At 40.0% G+C, this 20,192-nt stretch overlaps 2 protein-coding genes across 7 annotated transcripts in view; one reads left to right on the top strand and one right to left on the bottom strand.

Annotated features, from left to right (window-relative positions):
- Window positions 1–5,651, top strand: part of LOC103139898 (integral membrane protein 2A) — a 23,849-nt gene extending 18,198 nt beyond the window's left edge. The window contains exons 5-7 of one of the 5 annotated variants that reach the window (XM_016672802.1): window positions 2,112–2,256; window positions 4,274–4,379; window positions 4,418–5,651. In XM_016672802.1, the coding sequence (XP_016528288.1) occupies window positions 2,112–2,256; window positions 4,274–4,368 (240 nt within the window). In that variant the 3' untranslated portion in view covers window positions 4,369–4,379; window positions 4,418–5,651. Of the gene's footprint in view, window positions 1–2,111; window positions 2,257–4,273 lie in introns of all 5 variants that reach the window. The other 4 variants (XM_016672800.1, XM_016672803.1, XM_016672801.1 and 1 more) reach the window with 4 other exon arrangements.
- Window positions 5,652–6,358: 707 nt separating this feature from the next.
- gpr174 (G protein-coupled receptor 174) lies at window positions 6,359–20,014 on the bottom strand. 2 transcript variants are annotated; one of them, XM_007554766.2, is made up of 4 exons: window positions 19,788–20,014; window positions 19,368–19,535; window positions 11,220–11,673; window positions 6,359–7,660 (listed from the first exon to the last, which is right to left on the bottom strand). In XM_007554766.2, the coding sequence occupies exons 3-4, from the start codon at window positions 11,439–11,441 to the stop codon at window positions 6,881–6,883; spliced, it is 1,002 nt and encodes a 333-aa protein (XP_007554828.1). In that variant the 5' UTR covers window positions 11,442–11,673; window positions 19,368–19,535; window positions 19,788–20,014; the 3' UTR covers window positions 6,359–6,880. The 2 variants fall into 2 exon arrangements, with proteins under 2 accessions (XP_007554828.1, XP_007554830.1); XM_007554768.2 differs by lacking the exons at window positions 19,368–19,535; window positions 19,788–20,014 and adding an exon at window positions 14,984–15,285.
- Between the last annotated feature and the right edge of the window lie 178 nt (window positions 20,015–20,192).

Below are 20,192 nucleotides of genomic sequence, written 5' to 3'. Positions count from 1 at the left end.
ACGGTGGGGGAACTTTGTAATTTCCAGCAGCGGCCATCCTCTGCTACCAATGTTGATTCAATAATCACTCTGCTGACGTTAGCATCCACACTTTAATGGTCGCCATAAACAGTTAACAACATGCGCTCCCGCGCTCATCACCCAACAGAATGAAGAAAACACAGATCTAGCCCCGCCTCCCACTCCTTACATCTCACACATGCGCAGTATGCTACTTACAACTTAACAGTGCTGGAGAAGTTTGAAAAATGACCTTGAAAATCCTTGAATTTTACTTTGGGAAAAGTGTCTGAACCCTAATTTTTCTGTTTGATAAATATTTTTATTTATTTTTTGGTCATTTTTAGCTTTTCCTGTCTATGGCAATAACACAAAATCAAAATTTAAAACTCTTAAAACTTCCTGCTTTGTTTACTCTGTGTTCAGCTTAAGCAAAAAAAAGTGGAGATGCACAAATCAGCATTTTAGTGGCAGATTTCCAATCTTTTTTATTTACATGCTAATTCTAGCCCATTTCTGTGATCTATATTAAGTCTAGCTCTTCAGCTTTCCTGCCATGAGTTTTAATAATTATTTAAACTGAGTTTTGAAAGAGCATTCATGATTAGCATGCTAGCTTGTCCTATTAGCTCTGAGGATGCCAGCATTTCTAGCTAGAAATGCAACTTTGCTGTTTCTGTTACCAGCTGAAAGTCTGAGTATGAATGAACAGCAGACATGTTTATAGTAAAAAAAAACAACTTTCATTTGAAATATCCTCTTATGTTTATGTTTCCTCTTGCCGTTATTGAAAACCTTACTGATACTAAAACTAGCTAACAGTGGAGCAGCACTAGCTGTTACCTTCATCTGGCTAGCGCTTACATTCTGAGCTTCCAACTAGCTGCTGGTCAAAGTAGATTAAATGTAAAATTGTTCAACTCAGCTCTGCTAATTTCTGTTTATTTCTCATAAATGGTGATAATCTTGCAATCCCATCATTTTCTATAATTAAGGTATAAAAGTCATTTTTCTAAGATCAGTCACTTTTGTTGGGTGTGTTATAGTACCTTTACTCTCACTGTTTTATGAGATTATTTACCCAATTGTACCTCTTTCTTTTTTCTCCTCCTGTGTATTTTTCACTTTCTTTTTTTTTAGCTAAATACCATAAGCAACATTTCAGCAAATGGCAAATAAAGTTATTAGAAGTTTTAAATGAAAGTCACAGAGACTAAAGCTGCAAATCATGTCGATGTTACTTAAAATCAGCACATATTAGTTAAAAATATGCGGTTGTAGCAGTTTAACCATTAAAGTAAAATACAGGATTTAAATCTACAATAGGTCATTTTGATGAGAATGTTTATATATATATACATGAAACTGTCATTATGTTGTGGTTGTATAATATGAGACTGTCAGAACAGTTTTAATTAAAATGTAACCTGAAGAAAATTCATGATTATGCCTCAAAATACCACATGTAGCAACAAATATCTCATAAAACCATAAGAAAGATGCATGAAAGTTTAAACTGTTATATTTAAACCATCGAATAATCAGACTTCACACTTCCTCACATCAATTTTGTTTCCTGTAAACTCCACAAGACTAAATATGTAGAAAAGTTACGGGGAAATGGCACAGCAGTGTAATGGTATGGCTGCTGTTGGGGACATTTTGGTTGTAAAAGAAAAAACAAATAAAACATTTTCCTTGTTGTTCCTCTTTCTGAGGGTTCTTCATTAGCAAGTCATTGGCAAGTCAAAAGTCTGTACAGGATGTTTGCATGTACAGTATTTGACTCAACTCCCAAACTCAGACAACATAGCTCAGAGGTATTTTGTGCACACTTTGTTTTTCTTTTCTTTTCTTTTTTTCATGTAAAAATTAATGTTTTTACAGATTTGAGGGTTGTAAAATACACTTAATGACACCTAAAAGAGGAACTGTGCTTAGCAAGTGTGGTTACTTAAAATAAAACATTACTTCTGCTTGGTATAGGAAGCTTTGCCGGACTTGGTGTTTCTGCAGCATGTATTGTGTGGACACAATTTTTTTTTTAAATTTCGCATAAGGGCGGGCTATGAATAGTGCGGCCTCACTCGCTCTGTCTCTCTTCTCTCCAGAGTGACTCATACCGCAGCTACCTGGTGCGCGAGGACCTTGTGGTCACCGAGCGCATCGAGGACGTCAAGCCGCTGGGTTTCTACATCCACCGGCTGTGTGACGGAAAGGAAACTTACAGAATGCAGCGCCGGTCCAACCTGCCAGGTACGGACGACGAGCGCTGCAGGTTCACTGCAGAAAGCAAAAATGTCGAACCGCCACCGGGGCTGGATTTTTACTACAGAGTCAATTTACATGCAAAATGCTGTGCAGTAAAAACAAACAAACAAACAAACAAGGTGGTGGTAGTGTCATGCTGTGGGGATTATTTTCTTCAGGTAATCTTAGCAATAAAACCCTAAAGATTTGACATTGGGACGACAGCCAAAGCTACAAGCAGATGGTTTAGATCGGAGTGCATCAATGTGCGAGAAACGGCCCAGTCAAACTCCAGACCTGAATTAACTGAGCCTGAAGCGAGACTTTCGTCCTCTCCATTCAATCCGACTGAGGTTCATAAGGTGTCGCTATAAATAGATGAATAAATTAAATCGAGCTCAAGAATTCCAGTTTGCATGATTTATTGTTTTTCTATTTCTACCAAAAACTGGACGATAAAAATCTTCAGTCTGACTCTTTGGTCTCAACTGGACACTTTTTTTGAAGGACAGTTTTGTTTACACTCTTCATGATTTATTTTATTTGTCGTTTCTGTTTTTTTGTTTATTTCTTTTCAACATGTAAAACGTCTTCCAGTTCCGGTGTCAAATGTCACTCAGAATATAAAGATTATTGATCTTTCAGAATGCGATCATGCGATTACCATTATTTTACTTGAAAATCCTCTCAAAACAACAATATTATCGTTTATCGTGATAATTCCTGGGACAATTTATCACCCGGCAGAATTTATCATGACAGAAATAGCTGCAAATGACGGGAGGAAGACTTGGAGCCGTCACTGCAGTGAAACCTGGTTCCATGACTTCAGTAAAACTCACTGAAGTGGTCATAATGTGACAAAAGCAATAAGTGCTTTTGCGAGACGCTGTACGGTTAAAGTTGTTGCAGAGGGACTTTAAATAGCCATTAAACTTCACCTTCAGTCAGAACGATTTGTTTGTTTATGCCAGAAACTCCTGACTGCTGTAAAGTCTGTACAAGAACCTCGACATTATTTGGCATTCAAATAGAAGAACTGAAAAAAATGTATTTGAAAACCAGAGGTATAATATTGTCTTTGAGGTTTCCAAATCATGCTCGGCTGTGTTTCCCCCCACCCCCCAAGCCACGCAGCATACTTGTTTTTAGCAAGAGGACCATTTTATGGGGTTCCCCCTGCTTCAGGCTGTGAAGCTGACCTGAACAGCTCCTTTCAACCAAAGAGGAAGCTGAACGCCAGAGCACGGCGTTTTGTTTTTACTGACGACGGAAACAACAAATAAAACATCAAAACTCCTGCGGGCGTAAACATAAGACGCCCACAAGTCACTTCTGGAAACATTTCAGACTCGTATAGGAAGCTAACATGTCTAGTCATTGATTGATCGTCAACTGGAGCATGCAGGCTCTAAAAATGTCCGTTTGCTGAACGAACAACGCAGTCTGAGCAGTGATTAGGTCAAAAGCTGTACAGAAAATATAAACATTATGCATTTAAATTTAAAAACCTGGTTTTCCTACCCAGAACTCCTCATGTTACATTTCTAACTTCACCTGGTTCAATTTTTGTAAAAAAAAAAAAAAAAAATCTCCTATTGAACACTTTTTGCTCCAATTATTAATCCAAAAATAAATAAATCAACAAACTAGTAGACAGTATTGTTTAGCAGCAGATGCAACCTTCGCTACAAATGATCATGTGTTCTCTACAAGAATACTGTATTACTGCATTTTAGGCAATATTTTTTTTTTTTTTCTTAAAAGTAGTTGAATTATTTGCTCATTTGTGTCTATTAATGTATTTCTTATATCGTGTAAAAAAAGAGGCTTAAGTGGTTAATTGAAAAAAACATCTGTGGAATGTGTCGACCTTTTTATTCAATTAACTGATTAATCATCAGAATACTCATTAGAATAATCGATTACTAAAATAATCTGTGGAAAGAGGAAAATACCTTTCCTCACACCTGCCTACTTATAAGCATAATTAACTTATAAGTGTTTTGTTTTTTTTTGTCAGGCGGAAACATCCAGAAGCGCTCCGCTGACGACTGCTTCACCATCCGCCACTTTGAGAACAAGTTTGTGACGGAGACCCGCATCTGCAAGGCCTGATGAGGAAACGGCGAGCGAGCAAGAGAGAGAGAGATAGAGAGAGAGTGATAGAGAGAGAGAGAGAGAGAGAGAGAGAGAGGACGGGCGAGCCGGGGTGATGGAGGGAGTGGATGAACGACAGCGACAGGAAGCACAGAAAGCAGAAAGCTACTTTTGTACAAAATCGTTTCGCCTCCCTTTGCTTCCCAGCTTGTGTCGAGTGAGTTTAGGTTCCAGAGCCGCCGCCGCTGTACGTACGCCTCACCTGCATCAAGTCCGCACCACCTGCTGTTTGTTGTTACCTTAGACGCACTAAGTTTCATTTGCTCCGTTAGAATCTATTTCGTTCGCCGTGGCTTCCTGCAGACCCGCCCTATCGATGTTCTTGTATCCCAGATGCGACTTGTTTGACACCCTGCTTGATATTCCCGTCGTTCCCAGCAGGTGTGCGACGCCTCTCCTGTTTCCTGTCGCCTCCTTTCCCGGAGGAGCTTTAGCAGCGCGCTGTAACGCTGACACGCACGTTTGAACGCACACTCGTCGTCTTACCGCCATGGTCGCCAACATGGACGAACATCTGACAGCTGCCACTCCTCACTTTTTGTAGATATTTCCCAGAGTGCCCTGCTGCTGCTGGGACTCCTCAGTCCTGCTGTGTTATGATTTAGTGTAACTGACAATGAACTCTTTCGGTTATTGTGTTTGTGTAGAGGCATTTCTAGATGTTAGCTAGTGAAGACCGTAAGCTAAACCGGCGGGACCAAGCTAAAGGGAAACGTAGCGTGTTATTTTGAAGGTGAAAAATGTTTATTTGATCGCCTGCTTTGGTTTGTGAATTTGTTCGTGTATTTCATTTTAATCTGAACAAAAAAAAAAGAAGAAATAAAAAAGCAGATGTAATGTGTCGATATTATAGTTGGTGGCATTGAAGTTGTACATTTTTCACTGGAAAACTTATACTTGCTTAGATTTACTTACACAAAACTGTTACGGTTGAGTTTGGAAATCCCTTGAGAAATGGAAAGAAAAAGGAAAAATGTGAAAAATATTTTTGAAATGGCTTTGTGCCAAAAAGCATAAAAAGGGGGAACAAAAGGGAAACGTTGCGAGTTGTTTTAGTGGTTTGTTCTGTGAATCCCACACAGGAAGACAATCAGTAGGAAGTGCTGTAGGCTAGTAACGACGGGCTGCTCTCCAACCCAAATCCTGTGGAATAAAACGAAACAACTTTGTGTGACACTACTGAACTGAATTTCATTTTTGTTGTTGAATAAAGTTGCTTTTCTTAACCTGCTTAAAAACAAGACTTTCCTGTGTGGTTATTGCTGCATCATGTATCACTGCCATTGTGCTTTTTTTGCTCTATAATCTATAATTACTGTATTGGGTCAGAAATGTAAATTTGTTGTGACTTTGACATCGACACTAGTGGGAGCAAATGGACAACGCTGCAAAAACACAAAATCTGTCCCAAGTATTTTTTGGTCTAGTTTCTAGATATTGGAGATTTTTTTTCAAGTTAACAAGTCCTAAATACTGATTTAAAAAATATATATTTCACTTATAACAAGACAAATTTCCCATGCTGGAAGTGAAATAATCAGCCGGTCGAACTAGTTTAATGAATATTAAGGACTTATTGGCTACTCGTAAGTTAGTTTTGTCTTATTTCAAGAGTATTAAGATGTTTGCTATAAAAACTAGACAAAAAAATACATTTTGTTTTTTGCAGTGGCTTAGTCTGGTTTGTGTCAAGAAACTAGCCAATCAAAATAGTTATTTAATATCCAGCAGTTTGCTGAATGTGTATAATCATCTAAATATTAGTTATCGTCTATATATTTTCATGCATAATTTGAGCGTAAACCCACAATAAATTCACACTTGCCTGCCCAGTTCTTATTTTTGAAATGCTAATTTTAGCCAACTTGCTGCTTTTAGAAATCATTTCTCTGAGAGCTTTTTTTTTTTTTTTTCCGATAAGAGGATGTCAGAACAAGGACCAACCAAATAAAAATAAAATATGTTTTAATTACATATAAATAGGGTAAGGACTTCACATTTCAGATGTATATTTTCTTATATTCACAAATAATTTAAATTTTCACCAAAGGAATGCTCACATTTTATTTGGGGGATTAGTGGTTGTAAAGACGCCGCCTTTCTGAGCAACGGGTACGGAAGCCCGGAATGGACACAAATCGGCTCCTACACATTTGGCTAAAAAAAATAAAACCAAAACAACACGCCGGTTTGTGACTTAGGAAAGTGCGTCGAAAATCCAGTCAAAATGGCTCTTTTTTTACACCATTGTAAGACTGACTTATAAACGCTGGATATTGTGGCGTTTATTCAGCTCACTGAATGGTGGTTTTTACATGTGACGGCGATCAAGCAGTTTGCGATGACCCAAATTTTCAGAGTTCAGAAGGTTTTCACTGGATTTTCGCCATATTTTACAGAGACCTGCATTTTATTTTTTCCAGATGTGTAGCAAAAGCAGCGATTTGTGGCACGTGTGTCTTTCCATAGCCTAGTTTGTCTCTATGTCCTCTTGTGCGGTTAAGCAGGACAGCCGTCTGCTCAAATTAAAATTGTCCGGCATCTCGGGCTTGCTTAGCCGCCTCCTGAATTCGTCGCTTGTGAAGTAGTACATGATCGGGTCGAAGGCGCAGTTCAGGCTGGCGAGGCAGAGCGTTATGATGTGACTCCTCTGAATCATGTTTCTGGTGGCGCAGTCCCTCAAAGTGGCAGCTTTCACCAGGAAGTCCAGCGGCAAGGTGATGTGATACGGTGCAAAGCACAGCAAAAAGACTGTGCCGCAGCACAGCACCATCTTCAGTGCCTTCTTCTTCTCCCCAAAGTCTTGAATGCCCTCTGTCTTCACCTCTTTGAGGCTTAAAACTGTCGAAATTGAACAGTACACCACAACGATGAGGGGGATGATGAAGCCCATTAGTTCTGCGAATGTCATCAGGATTGAGGCAAATAAAACACCGGTTTTTTTCGTAGGCAGCTCTGCGAAACACTGCATTTGGTTTTCTGGCTTGCCCCTTATCAAGGGGAAAGCTGTGCAGGTCACGCAGACAAACAGCCAGCCGAACACGCTTATCAACATGTCTCCTTTCTGCTTCATCTTGTACTTCAGCGGGTTCACGGTGAGCTGGCAGCGACGCACACTGATGCACACCAGGAAGTAGATGGAGGCGTACATGTTGACGTACTTGAGATAGAAGCTGAATAAGCAGAGAGGGTGACCGAAGGGCCAGTTGTTGTTCAAGTAGTAGTAGATCCGCAGAGGCAGCGACAGCACCTGGGGACAGAGGCAAAGTGTTCAGGAGCGAGCACAAAATCACATCGACTATGAATGTGTTTAGAAAGATTCTTTGTTAAAGGGGCAGCATCATGTGTTTTCCAGCCACATAGAATCAATTTACAGCACAATCAAGTAACTATGTTACCTTCAGTTGTTATCAAAGATGACTTCAAAGAAATTTGACTTCATAATTTAACGCCTTCCCGGCCCCATTAGGGAAAAGGGTGAACAGAAAATGGATGGATGGATGGATGGATGGAATTTAACACCTTGAAATTGGGCCTCTATCTCTTTAAGAAACTCCTGCTCTTTCTGAAACTCCACCTTCAGGAAGTCATCACAATATGGCTCCTCTATTAACCCCTTATCATTGTAGATCCAAAATTTCAAAAGGGATTGTCCTTGTTAAATGAAAGCCGGCTGGTTTGTTGCTTATTTTGAGCTCGACTGAAGAAAACTGAAAAATTATTGTGCCAGATCATCCTTCATTTAAAAACACTCTGTGTATATAGCCAAGTGTTTTAAAAAGTAAACAAAAGTAGATTTTGGTGTACTTTAGACTACAAGTGAATTTATCATAAAATCAAAAGCAAAGCAGAAAGCTTGGAGGAGACGATCATGTTGTGTTGTTTTTTTTCTGAATATGAAGACACTGCAAACTGTGCATCTTTACTGAAACTTCAACTTCATCACAGCTCAGTTCATTAATTTGCTCATATTTCCACTCTATTTATCATTATTTAACCGGAATTCAGATATTTCCACCCCAGCTGATGATCTCACCTGATTACGAGTCACCAAAACAAAGTCACACATGCTAACATTTTGCTGGACTGCATTTAGCTTTGACTCACATTCGCAGTGATATTGTTTTGATGCGCTTCTGCAATTTCACAAGACATATTTCCATCCCATTTTTTTTCACGACTTAAGCCCAATGAATCCTGGCATTGTTGTCTTGGGATATGCTTTTCCTGGAAGAAAAACATTTGTTGGTGGAGCAGCCTGGTTGTTCGGTACGTACCAGTAGTTATCTGACCTCCTCCTTAGGGTACATAATGTTGTTGGACCGAATGCAGCAACCCCACTACCCTAACCCACAGGCTTGTACATCAGACAATAAGCATCTTCAACTGAACAGAGCAAACCTGGACCTCCTTTGCAAACTGAAGTCCTTTTTCTCAGGTTTGCTTCACGGATGAATGTTTTTCTTACGGCTACACCGTTGAGTTGAGTTCCCTTCTCATTGTGGAAGTGCTCTCTAAACATAACCCCCAAGCTCTACGGTTGTTTTCCTTCCACTGGACATCCCGCCAATCATCCAGGGTTTCTTTCCAACCACATTATCTTCCTCCAAGACGATGTTTCCCGACTATCATTTCAGTTGTTCTTGGACGGGTCTCAGCCCAATTTCAGACGCTTCTACAATTTCCTGAGATTTCTCTGCTTGCTGCCAATGATTTGACCTTTCTAAGCCAGACTAACAACTCTTCCACCTATAGGGACCGTGTGTTTCAGGGTCACAGGAAATGGGAAACTACTCTTGGCACCAGTTGGGATTAGATAACTTCTTGCCAGCTTAAGTATAATCGCCCATGCAGTGATTATGTAATAGGAGGCTTCTGCTTATTTGCTTAGTGCAGGTTATTTCAGCTGATTTTAACTCTGCCTGGCTGGCATATTGAAAATTTTAATCAGGAATTTATCAGCTGCAGATGTTAGCAGTGGTTTTTACAACCTCTGACTTAAGTCTGTTAAGTTTTAGTAGTGGTTAATGCTCTGGTTTCTGTGTTGAGTTCAGTTGTGCAGAAAAGTCAGAAATTACAGAGACATTTCATAATTTATTCATATCTGTGAGTTAAGGGACCGTCAATGAAGGCGGTTCGACATAATTATTTTTTTTATATCAAAGGGAAAGAGTCCTTAGAGTTTTTTGCTCCACATTTTCAGCAACATAATGTTTGTGATCATTTGTAAGGTAAGGTAAGGTAATTTTATTTATAAAGCACATTTTGTAAAATTGGCACTGCATTTTAGCACAACTGCTTACTTTTCTGCTTTGTAGTTAAAACGTGTTTTGGAAAATAACATAACCTCTTTTTTGCATCGTTAAATCTATCAGCAGATGATTCTTTTTTTAAATGCCAATTAAAAAGCACAGTTTTATGGCAGCCAATAAATCGTATTCCATGTTTCCCCAAAAAACACAAAGCTGAAGTCAAAGACCTCGACGTAACCCTGGGAACGTGACAAAGAGGGTGATGTCACTGACATACGGCGCTTACAGCCGCTGTTGCAATAGGTGCATGCAGAGAAGGCATTGCGATTTCATTTGCCTGCTGTGTTGTCAAAAAAATTGTTAGCGCTTTGCATGTTTTGCATTGTCACAATACCAAAATTTAACAGACTGTTATGGATTCATGAGACAGGCCAACACTTGTAAGCTTGTGAAAGCAACCATTTGCATTTTACTAAGGGGTACCCGAATAAAAGGAGCTGAAAACATAAGCACACTATTCCCATCTTTCAGATATTGAATTTGTAAAAGATTACCCAGAATCCCTTTCCTTCCGTTTCACAACGTTGCACTCCCTTGGGTTGGTCTGTCACAGAAAAATCCCCAATGAAAGACATTAAAGTTTGATGTTGCCTAAATGTGGTAAAAGGGGAGTAAGACTGCTTTTCCAAGACTCTATATCTGGAGAGATGATGAATAAGATATGAATGTAAAAGCTCCGCAATCAAATTTTGAGTGAGTCCTGCTCCGTTTTGTTTCCCAATAATTCAGTTTCAAGTGTTTGTCAAAGCAATTCAGCTTCATTTCAGCTCCTTTATCTGCTCTGAGCACTTAGGACGGAAAGTAGCACTTTAAAAGCTGCACACCCACTCACAATCTGCTTTCATCCAAAACCCACAACACAGTAGATAACTCCATTAAGAACACTTTATTCTGAAATACGTCCAGAATATTCTGCTCCCAATCGTTTTCCTCCTTGGGTTTTATGCCTAGGGCCAACAATAATGACCACTTTTTAGTTTGTTTCTAAAAGACTGAACAAACATCAGTTCATAATTGCTTCAGCTTAGGATTGCTAATGTGTAGAAGTGTCAATTTTAAAAAAGTTAGCTCTTTCACTAGTTAGTATGTTAATCGATCTACTCATTTTGTCCCATGTTGGTAACACTAGTTGTTGTTTCTTGTTCTTGCGCTTAGATGATGGTACAGCTGTTCTTAATCGTTGAAATAGGTGTGAACTGTATGATCTGTACTGTATGTTCTCGTCTTCATCTTACTGTGTTTGTATCTTGCACTCGCTGCACTTCTGCTCTCAAAGAATTTCCCTTAGGGAACAATAAAGTGTATCTGTATTACCACACATAATGTCTTATTGTCCTATCTAGATATCTTATATATCTTATAATATCACATAAATAAGATTGGCAAAGGTCTTGTTGACTATCCTCATGGGTACAGAGTTAAATGTTATCCACTACACGCAGGTAGATGATGTGAACAGAGGAAAGGAGGAAGTCAGAAGGAGAGGGGCGGTGTTACCTGAAGCAGATCTGCCACAGCGAGGTTCATCATGAACACCACAGCCCTCTTGGTTTCCCGTATGTAGATCCTAAACACCCACAGTGCCAGGACGTTACCTAGCAACCCCGGTGCCAAGATAACGCTGTACACCACAGCGTAAACTTGGTGCTGGTACTCATGCAGAGCATCATCCCCAGAGCAGTTGGTGAGGTCAAAGTTCTGCCCAGAGCTGTCATTCATCTTAAAGATACGAGGACGTCTGCAGGAGGCTGGTATCAGAAACGCTATCTTTGGTTTGTTGAACGTTCAATCTGGGCTCCCATGCCGTCCGTTGTGGAGAAAGGAGTCCATGCAGTGAGCCGTATTCCCAGGAGCTTCTCAACAGCTTTACAGACGAGAGGAACGATGTCTTCAGGGGAGCTTCGTGTCCAACGCTGATAGTTTGCAGGTCTTCGGATCAGTAGAGGATAGTCTGACGAAAGAGACGAGAGTGAGTGGATTGAAAGGTGACAAGTCTAAAATTTAACTGCTTTGGTTGCACTGTCGCCAAAGCAGAAACATAGTTTGTCTCCGCTTGGGGTTTATAACTGGCCTTGTGTCCTGGAGAGCATGTAAAGTGAACTTCACTGTCTGGGAACAGAGTTATACGTTTGTTGAAACAGTTGAACTGGCCCTGCCCCTCAACATGCACTAATAGATGAAATATGCTCGATGTTTCGGTATCAGCCTCGATTGGCCACAGGATTTGCATACAGCCCAGCTGGCCATCAGGTTGTTAGAAAGAGCTCTTTCAATGATTAAACACTGATGTCATTGTCATACATACTGAAGTTTTCGTTGAATTCCTAACATCTGTTCATCCTGAGAAAGTGCTTTATCAGGATCCTGTCTAGTAAGTTAAGGCAAACTCAAACAGATGTAGATGTTACATGCTTTCACACTTCTCCACTTGCACAACAACCCACCGTCAGCCTGTGTGAAGTGTCTAAGCACCAGCGAAACCACGTTAGCTTACACAGAACAGGCGCGTGGTTAGCGGGACATGCAACGCTACCCTGAACCCGCACAGTTTGATTCGATGGGGATCTCTTCTGTGGGCAACACCCCACACAGGCGTTCTGACACGTGAGGGGATAAAAGCAAGCGAAACTTTCAGATGACATTTCACAGAGCAGAGCTGCAGATGTTTACCGCCCCTGGAAACAGCAATAACTAGCTTTCTGTAGACACTTGTGGGTGTTGCAGTATGTGAAGTGTACAAGTTAAGCTCGTTTAAGCTTGATGCTCTTCACTCATTTCGTTGTCTGTCTTCATTTAAGCAAGAACCACAGTGGTCTCGGGGTTATAGGTATGTTTCTAAGCATACACTTTCTACAACAGGTTTGTTAAATTGAACTCTGCTTACGAAAAAACATGATTAATCACAGATAATTAATGATTTAGCTAGGAATCGACACAGAAAAAAGGTGGGGAAGGTTTTAAGGAAAAGATGGAGACTAGAGGAGAGAAAAGCGCTTACAAAGAATACAAGTCTGTCTCTAAACCTTCAGGAAGAGAAAAAACAAAACCAATAAGCCACAACAATAAACAGCATATCTATATATAATAACAACAACAATTATAACATCACTGGAATGAACATGATACAAGTTAACACAAGCTGTATTTAGTGACAGCCACAGTCCAACCGAAAGAGTATCTCAGGAAATTTCATTAAATATTTTAAGATTTAAATTGGCAGCAACATTTAGAACAATAAGCAGTTTAATTTATAAACATGATCATATTTATGACAGTCTTACTCTAGTCAAATTAAACTATTATTAATCCGAGGCATTAAAAACCTTTGGTTAATTCAACATCTATCACATTACAATGCAGCGTCTTACACTTTTATAAGCAGGCCAGGTACTAAATAAAAGCAGATTTTTTTTTTAACTACAGAAGAAAATATTCAATGTAATAAGAAATCATTTTTTTATTATAGTTGCATGGTTCCTCATACTGAATCCAACTACCATTTTTTAAAGTCTTGCATCAGTATTACAGTGTGGCCTCATAAAATGTTAAGTATCACTTGAGGAGTATCAGCATGTTTAACTTTGCTCTGATTCGTATAAATTGCCCTGTATATTTCTACTTAGATCTTTCACTGTCATATTTACCTATTAATAAATGTTCTATATCAACTTGATTGAGTGACATGACTTTTGTCAAACTTGCTGGCAACATGTGTTTTAGCTTGTTCGATTTCTCAGGTTATCATTATTAAAGAAGAGGTCAAATGTTTATAAAAGCTTGACGAGAATCTGCGTTGTTAAAAGCACGAATGAAGGAAGCTACTGCCTATACAACAAGTATTCTCCTTTAAGTTCTGCAAAGAGACTTGGATTTAACCTGAGGAGACATTTATTTATTTTACAAAAGGTTTATTGTGTGGGATTCAAACAGCGGCATTTTGTATATGAAATTTTCAGCGTGGATACAGTGAACATCTGTTGCCCTGAATGCAGCTGGAAGGGACTGGTGCATGAGGACCGGATCTCCTGTGAGTGTGTTGGGGTCAGGAAAAGGCCTACGTGCTTTCACTGTAGTCTTCAAAAATCACACCAGTAAAAGATGCTACACTTGTTAGTTGCTACTTAAAAAAAAAAGGTGAGGAGAAAGTCCAAAACACTTCTTAAATTTGGCAATAAATTTGGTAAGTTGGCAACATATGGCAGAAGCGAATCAAAAATACACTAACAGCACACTTCATTCTTGTATTATTTCTTACTGCAATAAATAGTAAACATTGCATCACCTGTGAGTAAAAAAAAACTGTACATAGCTGTGATTAAAAGCTAGTACTGTGTAGTGAATAGAGTATACATATTATTTTGGTTTAGCTGACAAACTGCTGCTTTCTGCTGTTTGCTCGAGCCACCACCACACTGAAAAGAAAAAAACCCTCCAAGGTACAAGATCCCACGCAGCAAGATGGAAGAGTAAAACATCCCCTGGAAACGGCCTCTGGTTCATTCACCTATAGGCTCAGTTTTACTGCTGCAGCTGGCTTCCTGATTACTCCGTGAGGTCTCTGTGGAAGTTTCTGTGCTCGGAGTCGGCCTCTTTCAAAAATTAGCTGAACAAGTTTGAGGGGGTGTAAAATGACTAATAGGGTAAACCAAGAGAATAAACAAAACCTCTGCTGGCCCAGATTTTTGAAGTGCTTTTTTTGGGAGGGGGAAGGAGGTGATACAGTAGAGAAGGAGAGGATTAGAGCTAGAGATATAATCTGCTTGTTAGGGTTTCACTGTTTAGAGGAATTTAAAGAAGTGTCTCAGTTGCCACACGTGCCACTAAAAAAAAGCTTTAATATCAAATCAAAACAGAATCGCACAATAAAAGGTAAGTACAGATTTAACTTGATCAGTTATTAGAGCAAGAAAAATAAATACAAAATATTTAAAGTATTCAACATAAACAAATTCAAGTTGGCATTTTCATTAATTCTCAAAATTGGAGACAGTTAGGTCCCAAACTATTCATACTCCTGCCAGATTCATATCTAATATTATTTTCATTCAGTCAAGTTGTACAAGCGGTATAATTTAGCAAAAGAAAAAAAAGATCCTTATTAAGTGGGAGGAAAAAAATCTCAACTGACGTCAAAGTAATCAAGCCGTTCTTTTAACCGTTTTCTACCAAATCAAAATGGCGCCGGGTGTCATGGCTTCGCGTCTCTCGCTCTCTCAGTCCTGTATTGTGTTCTTTGATGTCTCTCTACGAGTGATAAATACCCGCTCGTTGCCGGCGTGTGAGCGACGAACTCTTCTCAACGTCCGTGACTCGCTGCTGACGCTTCCTTTGCGCCGGACAGCGATTTGGAGGATCCCCACACCGCCCCTGGCGTCGGTACCTGAGGACCCGTGTCGTCGCGTCCCAGCGTGGATTCTTTCGAAACGGAAACCCTGGACAAGTAAGTGGTCACGTGCGGAGGCCAGCGCTCTGGAAGGCGAGCGCCGATCAGATCTTAGGTCGTCCTCAAACAGCCTCCTTCCTTTTTAACAGACGTCATCGGCTCAGTTTTGAATTGTTGGTAACCTAGGCAACGGGACTTGGCGTTCTTAAACGCAAGGTCGATATCTAGTAACATCTAACGTGCTGAGGACTAATCTGATCCTTATCAGCTGGACCTCATGTTCTCAACTTAGGTTGTCATGTGGTTCTAATCATAGTGGTTTATCACCCAGCTAAATATAGTGATATTTTTAATTTCTGAATTGTCAGACATTCTGTCATTGCTCATAATGACAGTTTGATAGTTGGGCATTTTTATGTTCACTTGTTGTGAGGATAAACCAGCCAACATGTAAGGGACACCTCAATTTCTTCATCCCAGGCTTCTGAAAGGGGAAAATGTCTCCCTGTGTTACCTCGCCACTGCTTAAAATGAAGCTGGCTGAAGTGCTCTACCCGTGATTCTTCAGTACACACCCTCACCATGAACTTGAACACTGCAACTTTTGAACTATTGGACTCTGGCACTCCGGTAAAGAATCCCCCCGCTCCCCCCCAAAAAAGAACCTTATGCCTTGGCTCAATGAGAAAATCAACAATCTGAGGGAAAATTGCAGAAAGTCCAAACGCTGCTGACGATGATCTCGATTAGTTCTAGTTCTGCGGGCTGGTTGGCAACTTATTTCTGAAATTTCATTATGAGTCATTAAACTCTTATTTAAAAAAAATTTCCAACTTACTGAGAGAAGACCAACCAGTGGAAGTGGAAACTAATTCTGATATTTTTGCCGTAATGAGACCTGTGTCTGATCTTTTCATGACAGTCTGAACAGTACAGGTCGGATTCTTTTCGAATGCAGCCCAGGCCACTTGGGTATTCGATACATGTCCGATTCAAATGTGACCTAAGAGATGAATATTACCCGAGCGTCACTGACACTCGGGTCAGTGACGCTCAGTGACGTCACTATTCTGCGTTCTGATGCGTATGGAGGACCAAAACTAACACAATTAAAAATAAATGCAGAAATTGAAATTTTTTCGTTTTTCCTTTCCCTTAAACGTATTTTTCGTCAAGAAATGAAAATTTGTTCTTTTGTCTTTCCCTTACATGTGCGTTTTCGTCAAAAAAATATGTGTATATTTTGTTTTTCCTTTTCCTTTCATATGCGTTTTTGTCAAGAAATGTATATATTTTCTTTTGCGTTTTCCATAAACATGTATTTTCATCAGGAAATGCATATTATTTTGTTTTGTCTTTTCCTTATACAAGCGTTTGTTCTTTTGCCTTGCTTTGTCTCCGTTTTCTACTTTTCCTTGTACTTGCGTTGTCATCAAGAAATGTTAAATGCAAATGAGGGGCGGTGTCATCAGGCTTTAGCTTCTGCTGATTGGTTGGTTAGCATCACACTTCATTTAGCTGGAAGACAGATGGCTGGCAGCTTATCAGTGAGCTGGAGTTTAGCAACTTTATTAGAAAATAGTGTTATAACTACTGACTTTATTATTTTTGGTGTGGACGCTCAGACAGAAGGTCTTTCAGTTAGCGGCTCAGAGCTTCACCGTTGGGGTTTTCATAGTTTGGACGAAGCGGCCGCTGAAGTTGGCTTCTAATTGAAGTTTCAGGAGTCCTCCGGTTGCCTGGACTTTTCACGGTAAGCTAATGCTAATGTTTGTTTTCCAACTACACTCATATTTAATCATTTGGAATATTAATGAAAAGTTAACATGTTTCAAATCAGTTATAGATTACACAGACGGATGTTTCAAAGCTTTTATTTCTAATAATTATGACTTGTTTGGTTACAGCTAATGGAAACATAGCATTTAAGATTACAATATTACTTTAGAATAATAATATTAGAATATTACTTAAGATTAAATATGTTTACTTTTCGCTGCTAAAAGATACTCTTAATCTAATATCTCTTCAGAAGTCATTCTAATTTATTTATTAAATATGACTGTACTTATAATACACCAAATGGAGGCACCGATTTTAGCCAAGGTGTTGTTTTTTTGTTTTTGTCAGAGGTGTGGTGTGTTTGCACCGCGCATTAATTAATATTCCTATTGTGTGTATGTTTTCAAAGGTTGGTAAACTGGCACAGCAGACCATCCTGTGGGAGTTCCTGCAGGCCTCTGTCTCAGTGTTCGCCTTCACGGACCACCAGCTTACAATTTGAGGATGTCAGAGACTTTCACTTTTCATAAGGGAACATATGTGCCATAAGCTGTCAACAAATACTTTGTTTGAGCCATTTCAGTTGGGTTTTAGGTCAAACCTCTCCACAGGATTGGCTTTAATCAAAGTATTAAATGATCTATTGGTGAATGGAAATGTTCTCTCATGGTTGGGATCTTATCTGTCCTGGAGATCTCAGAATGTCAGCTTCAAAAATGAGCTCTCTGTTCCCCGTGCTGTGAGGCATGGCGTCCCTCAACGATCTGTGCTTGGCCCATTGCTATTTTCTCCCCATCTCCTTCCTCTCTGTCTTCTTTTGCGTTCAGTTAGCGTGACCTTTCACTGCTATGCTGATGATCTGCAGCTATGTGAGAGGCCTTGCTACTCAGAACTGGAGCATAATTACCGTCCATCTAGACAATTTTATTTTCAGGTTTTCCCACAAGTGGTCTGGCCGTATTTTGGTGAAATACAGGCAGACTGAGTTTTGACTTTTAAATCCCCTCCAGGGTGCCAAGCAAATCCTCTCAGGCAACATATCTCCTGACTCCCCCCTCCTCACTGGATACATTGTCATAAATATTCACTTTATGAACTCAGATTTGATCTGGAGATATTTTATTCCACCTAAGATCTGTCTTAAGTGGCCGTTGTGTTGCACATTGACGTTAACGTTCTAAACATCCTTCTTCAACCTATTTTTGTGTGTCTGATTTTTGGTAATTGGACCGAATATAAGACCACTTTCACACAGCAGGTCTCGATTCTCAATTTTAATTTTTTGCCGAAATCCAATTTATTTTTAAATCTTTTGCCTGGTCGTTTATGCTACTGATTAAACTCGACCTCACTGAGATTTCTGTGTGAACGGTTTACGACCCCAAAGCAACCCCGCATGCGCTTCAGAGAAATGTTGACGTCACGCAGGAGCACATTGTTTATGGAAGTAATAATGGATGGATGGAGCCGTTTGTGGATGGATTTTAAAGCTTATTCAGCATTTGCAGCTTACAGTATTATTACAGGATTATAACAGGAGTGTAGCTAATAAAAAGAAAGCAATTCCTTTTTTCTGGAGGACTAACAAATTTTGTAGAGAAGCCTGTTTAGATGTGTAGTATGAGCCAAGAGTGGCAGGATTTGTGGTATGATGCGCTTTAGTGTTGCAGACTCCTTTCATAAGTTCATAATCATAGTTTTCAGCCATTGTTTGCGTCCCGATTCACCACAACTGGCCCTTTTTCTGGTGTAAAATTATGAGGTGTGTCTCACATCGATGATGTAAAAGTCGGATAAAACGCGCCGTGGCGCTTTCAAAACAACTGGATACATATTTGAATTAGTTACACATTTGAAAGTGGCTCGAATAGGATTTTTTTGGAGTGTGTGAAAATATCAGAATTGGTCCCATTCAGACTGTGGTGAAAAGTTCAGATATAGGTCACATTTGTGACAAAAGAAGCCATCGGCTGCTGTGTGAACGTAGTAACGAAGTAACAAAGGAAAAGTTGTAAGAACTAAAGATCCATGTGCCATTTAAAATGTAGCAATGAAATGAAGGTCTCTGGTCTGTTTGGATATCTGGGTGCATAAAGTCTGTCTGTCTACGTTGTTTGGATTCAAAGAGAGAGCCCCCAACGGGACTTTCAGTCCTGAGAACACATTTTATTCCACTGACCTCTGACCTCAGGACTTATCGTCCACTTATTCTCACCTTTACAGCTACTGTCTATCCCAGTCAACTTGAAGTAGCCTTTACTGTAACTCAACTGGCTTTCATTTCCTCTTTGAGTTTTGCTGTGAATTTGAACGTCTGAGCAGTCTGTCGAAACCGGTGACGGGTTGCAGCCTCTGGCTAATGTATCGGGGCGAAACCGTGCTCCTCTCTATGTGACAGTTATTGCTTTTATTTAGAGACGGGGTTTCAAACGGAGAGCTGTGTGTCAAAGGTCATGTGTAAAGTAGAAGACGATAAATACCTTGGGTTGAAGCGTTTCAGTCCAGAGATCTTGCCGATGGAAACATCAGTTTCATCAGCTGTGATTCACCTCTCTGTGGGCGGCTGTGGGGGTTACACCTTTTCCATGCAGTCATGATCAGCGGCGTCAAATAAAGAGTAAGGGAACCCGGGTCTTTCCACGTGCGAGCTGTACGAAACGGACAAAACGTGACAGTCCTCATGAAACACACTCCCGACTGGACACAGAGTAACACAGGCACCCTGTTGCTGACACACTCAACAGAGCAGGCGCTCCTCAGTTTGAAGAAACATACGAGATCCCCCACAAGACATGACTCCATGCTCAAGGCATCCAGCTCTTTCACACAACTCATTTCTTTTTGCCTCTAGAAAAAAAAAAACATAACACAACGAAAAGAACATTTATGGTCATTCTCACCTCTCTCTCCTCAAACTTTTACGCCATCTCAGCATCAAAAAGCAGAAGCGTGAAGCATCAATTCCTTTGTCGCTCTCTCCGTTCCCAGCGTGTCAACTCCACCTGTTTTCTCACCTAAGTTTCAGAAACACTTTTTGTGTGTCTATAATTTCCTGTTATTTTCTCATTTCATTGTCGCTGTGCGTTTGCTGTCTGTCTCTATCTGTCTCCAGGATGAAATGGGGATTTTAGCACACACACACTGGGCTTCCTGTGTAGTGAGAAGAGGAGTGGCTTGCGTTTTTTCTTTTTTCTGCTAACACTACTAGTTCTGCTATTGTGTTCTTTGAAAGGAGTTTTGTGTGGCTCGTGCTCACTCACACTTATGCCTGGCTCCTTTCAGCACCTCAAAAAGAGCAAACTTTA

Source organism: Poecilia formosa, unplaced genomic scaffold (assembly GCF_000485575.1).
Source record: "Poecilia formosa unplaced genomic scaffold, Poecilia_formosa-5.1.2 Scaffold66, whole genome shotgun sequence".
In the NCBI taxonomy this organism is placed as follows: domain Eukaryota; kingdom Metazoa; phylum Chordata; class Actinopteri; order Cyprinodontiformes; family Poeciliidae; genus Poecilia; species Poecilia formosa.
Note: the sequence above shows the minus strand (reverse complement) of the source record. Positions and strands in the feature narration are given on the sequence as shown.

Coding starts and splice junctions, on each gene's coding strand:
- gpr174 (XM_007554766.2), bottom strand. CDS start 11,441: ATGAATGACAGCTCTGGGCAGAACTTTGACCTCACCAACTGCTCTGGG. Junction 7,661..11,219: donor CTGTGGCAGATCTGCTTCAG/GTAACACCGCCC, acceptor CTCTGTCCCCAG/GTGCTGTCGCTGCCTCTGCG.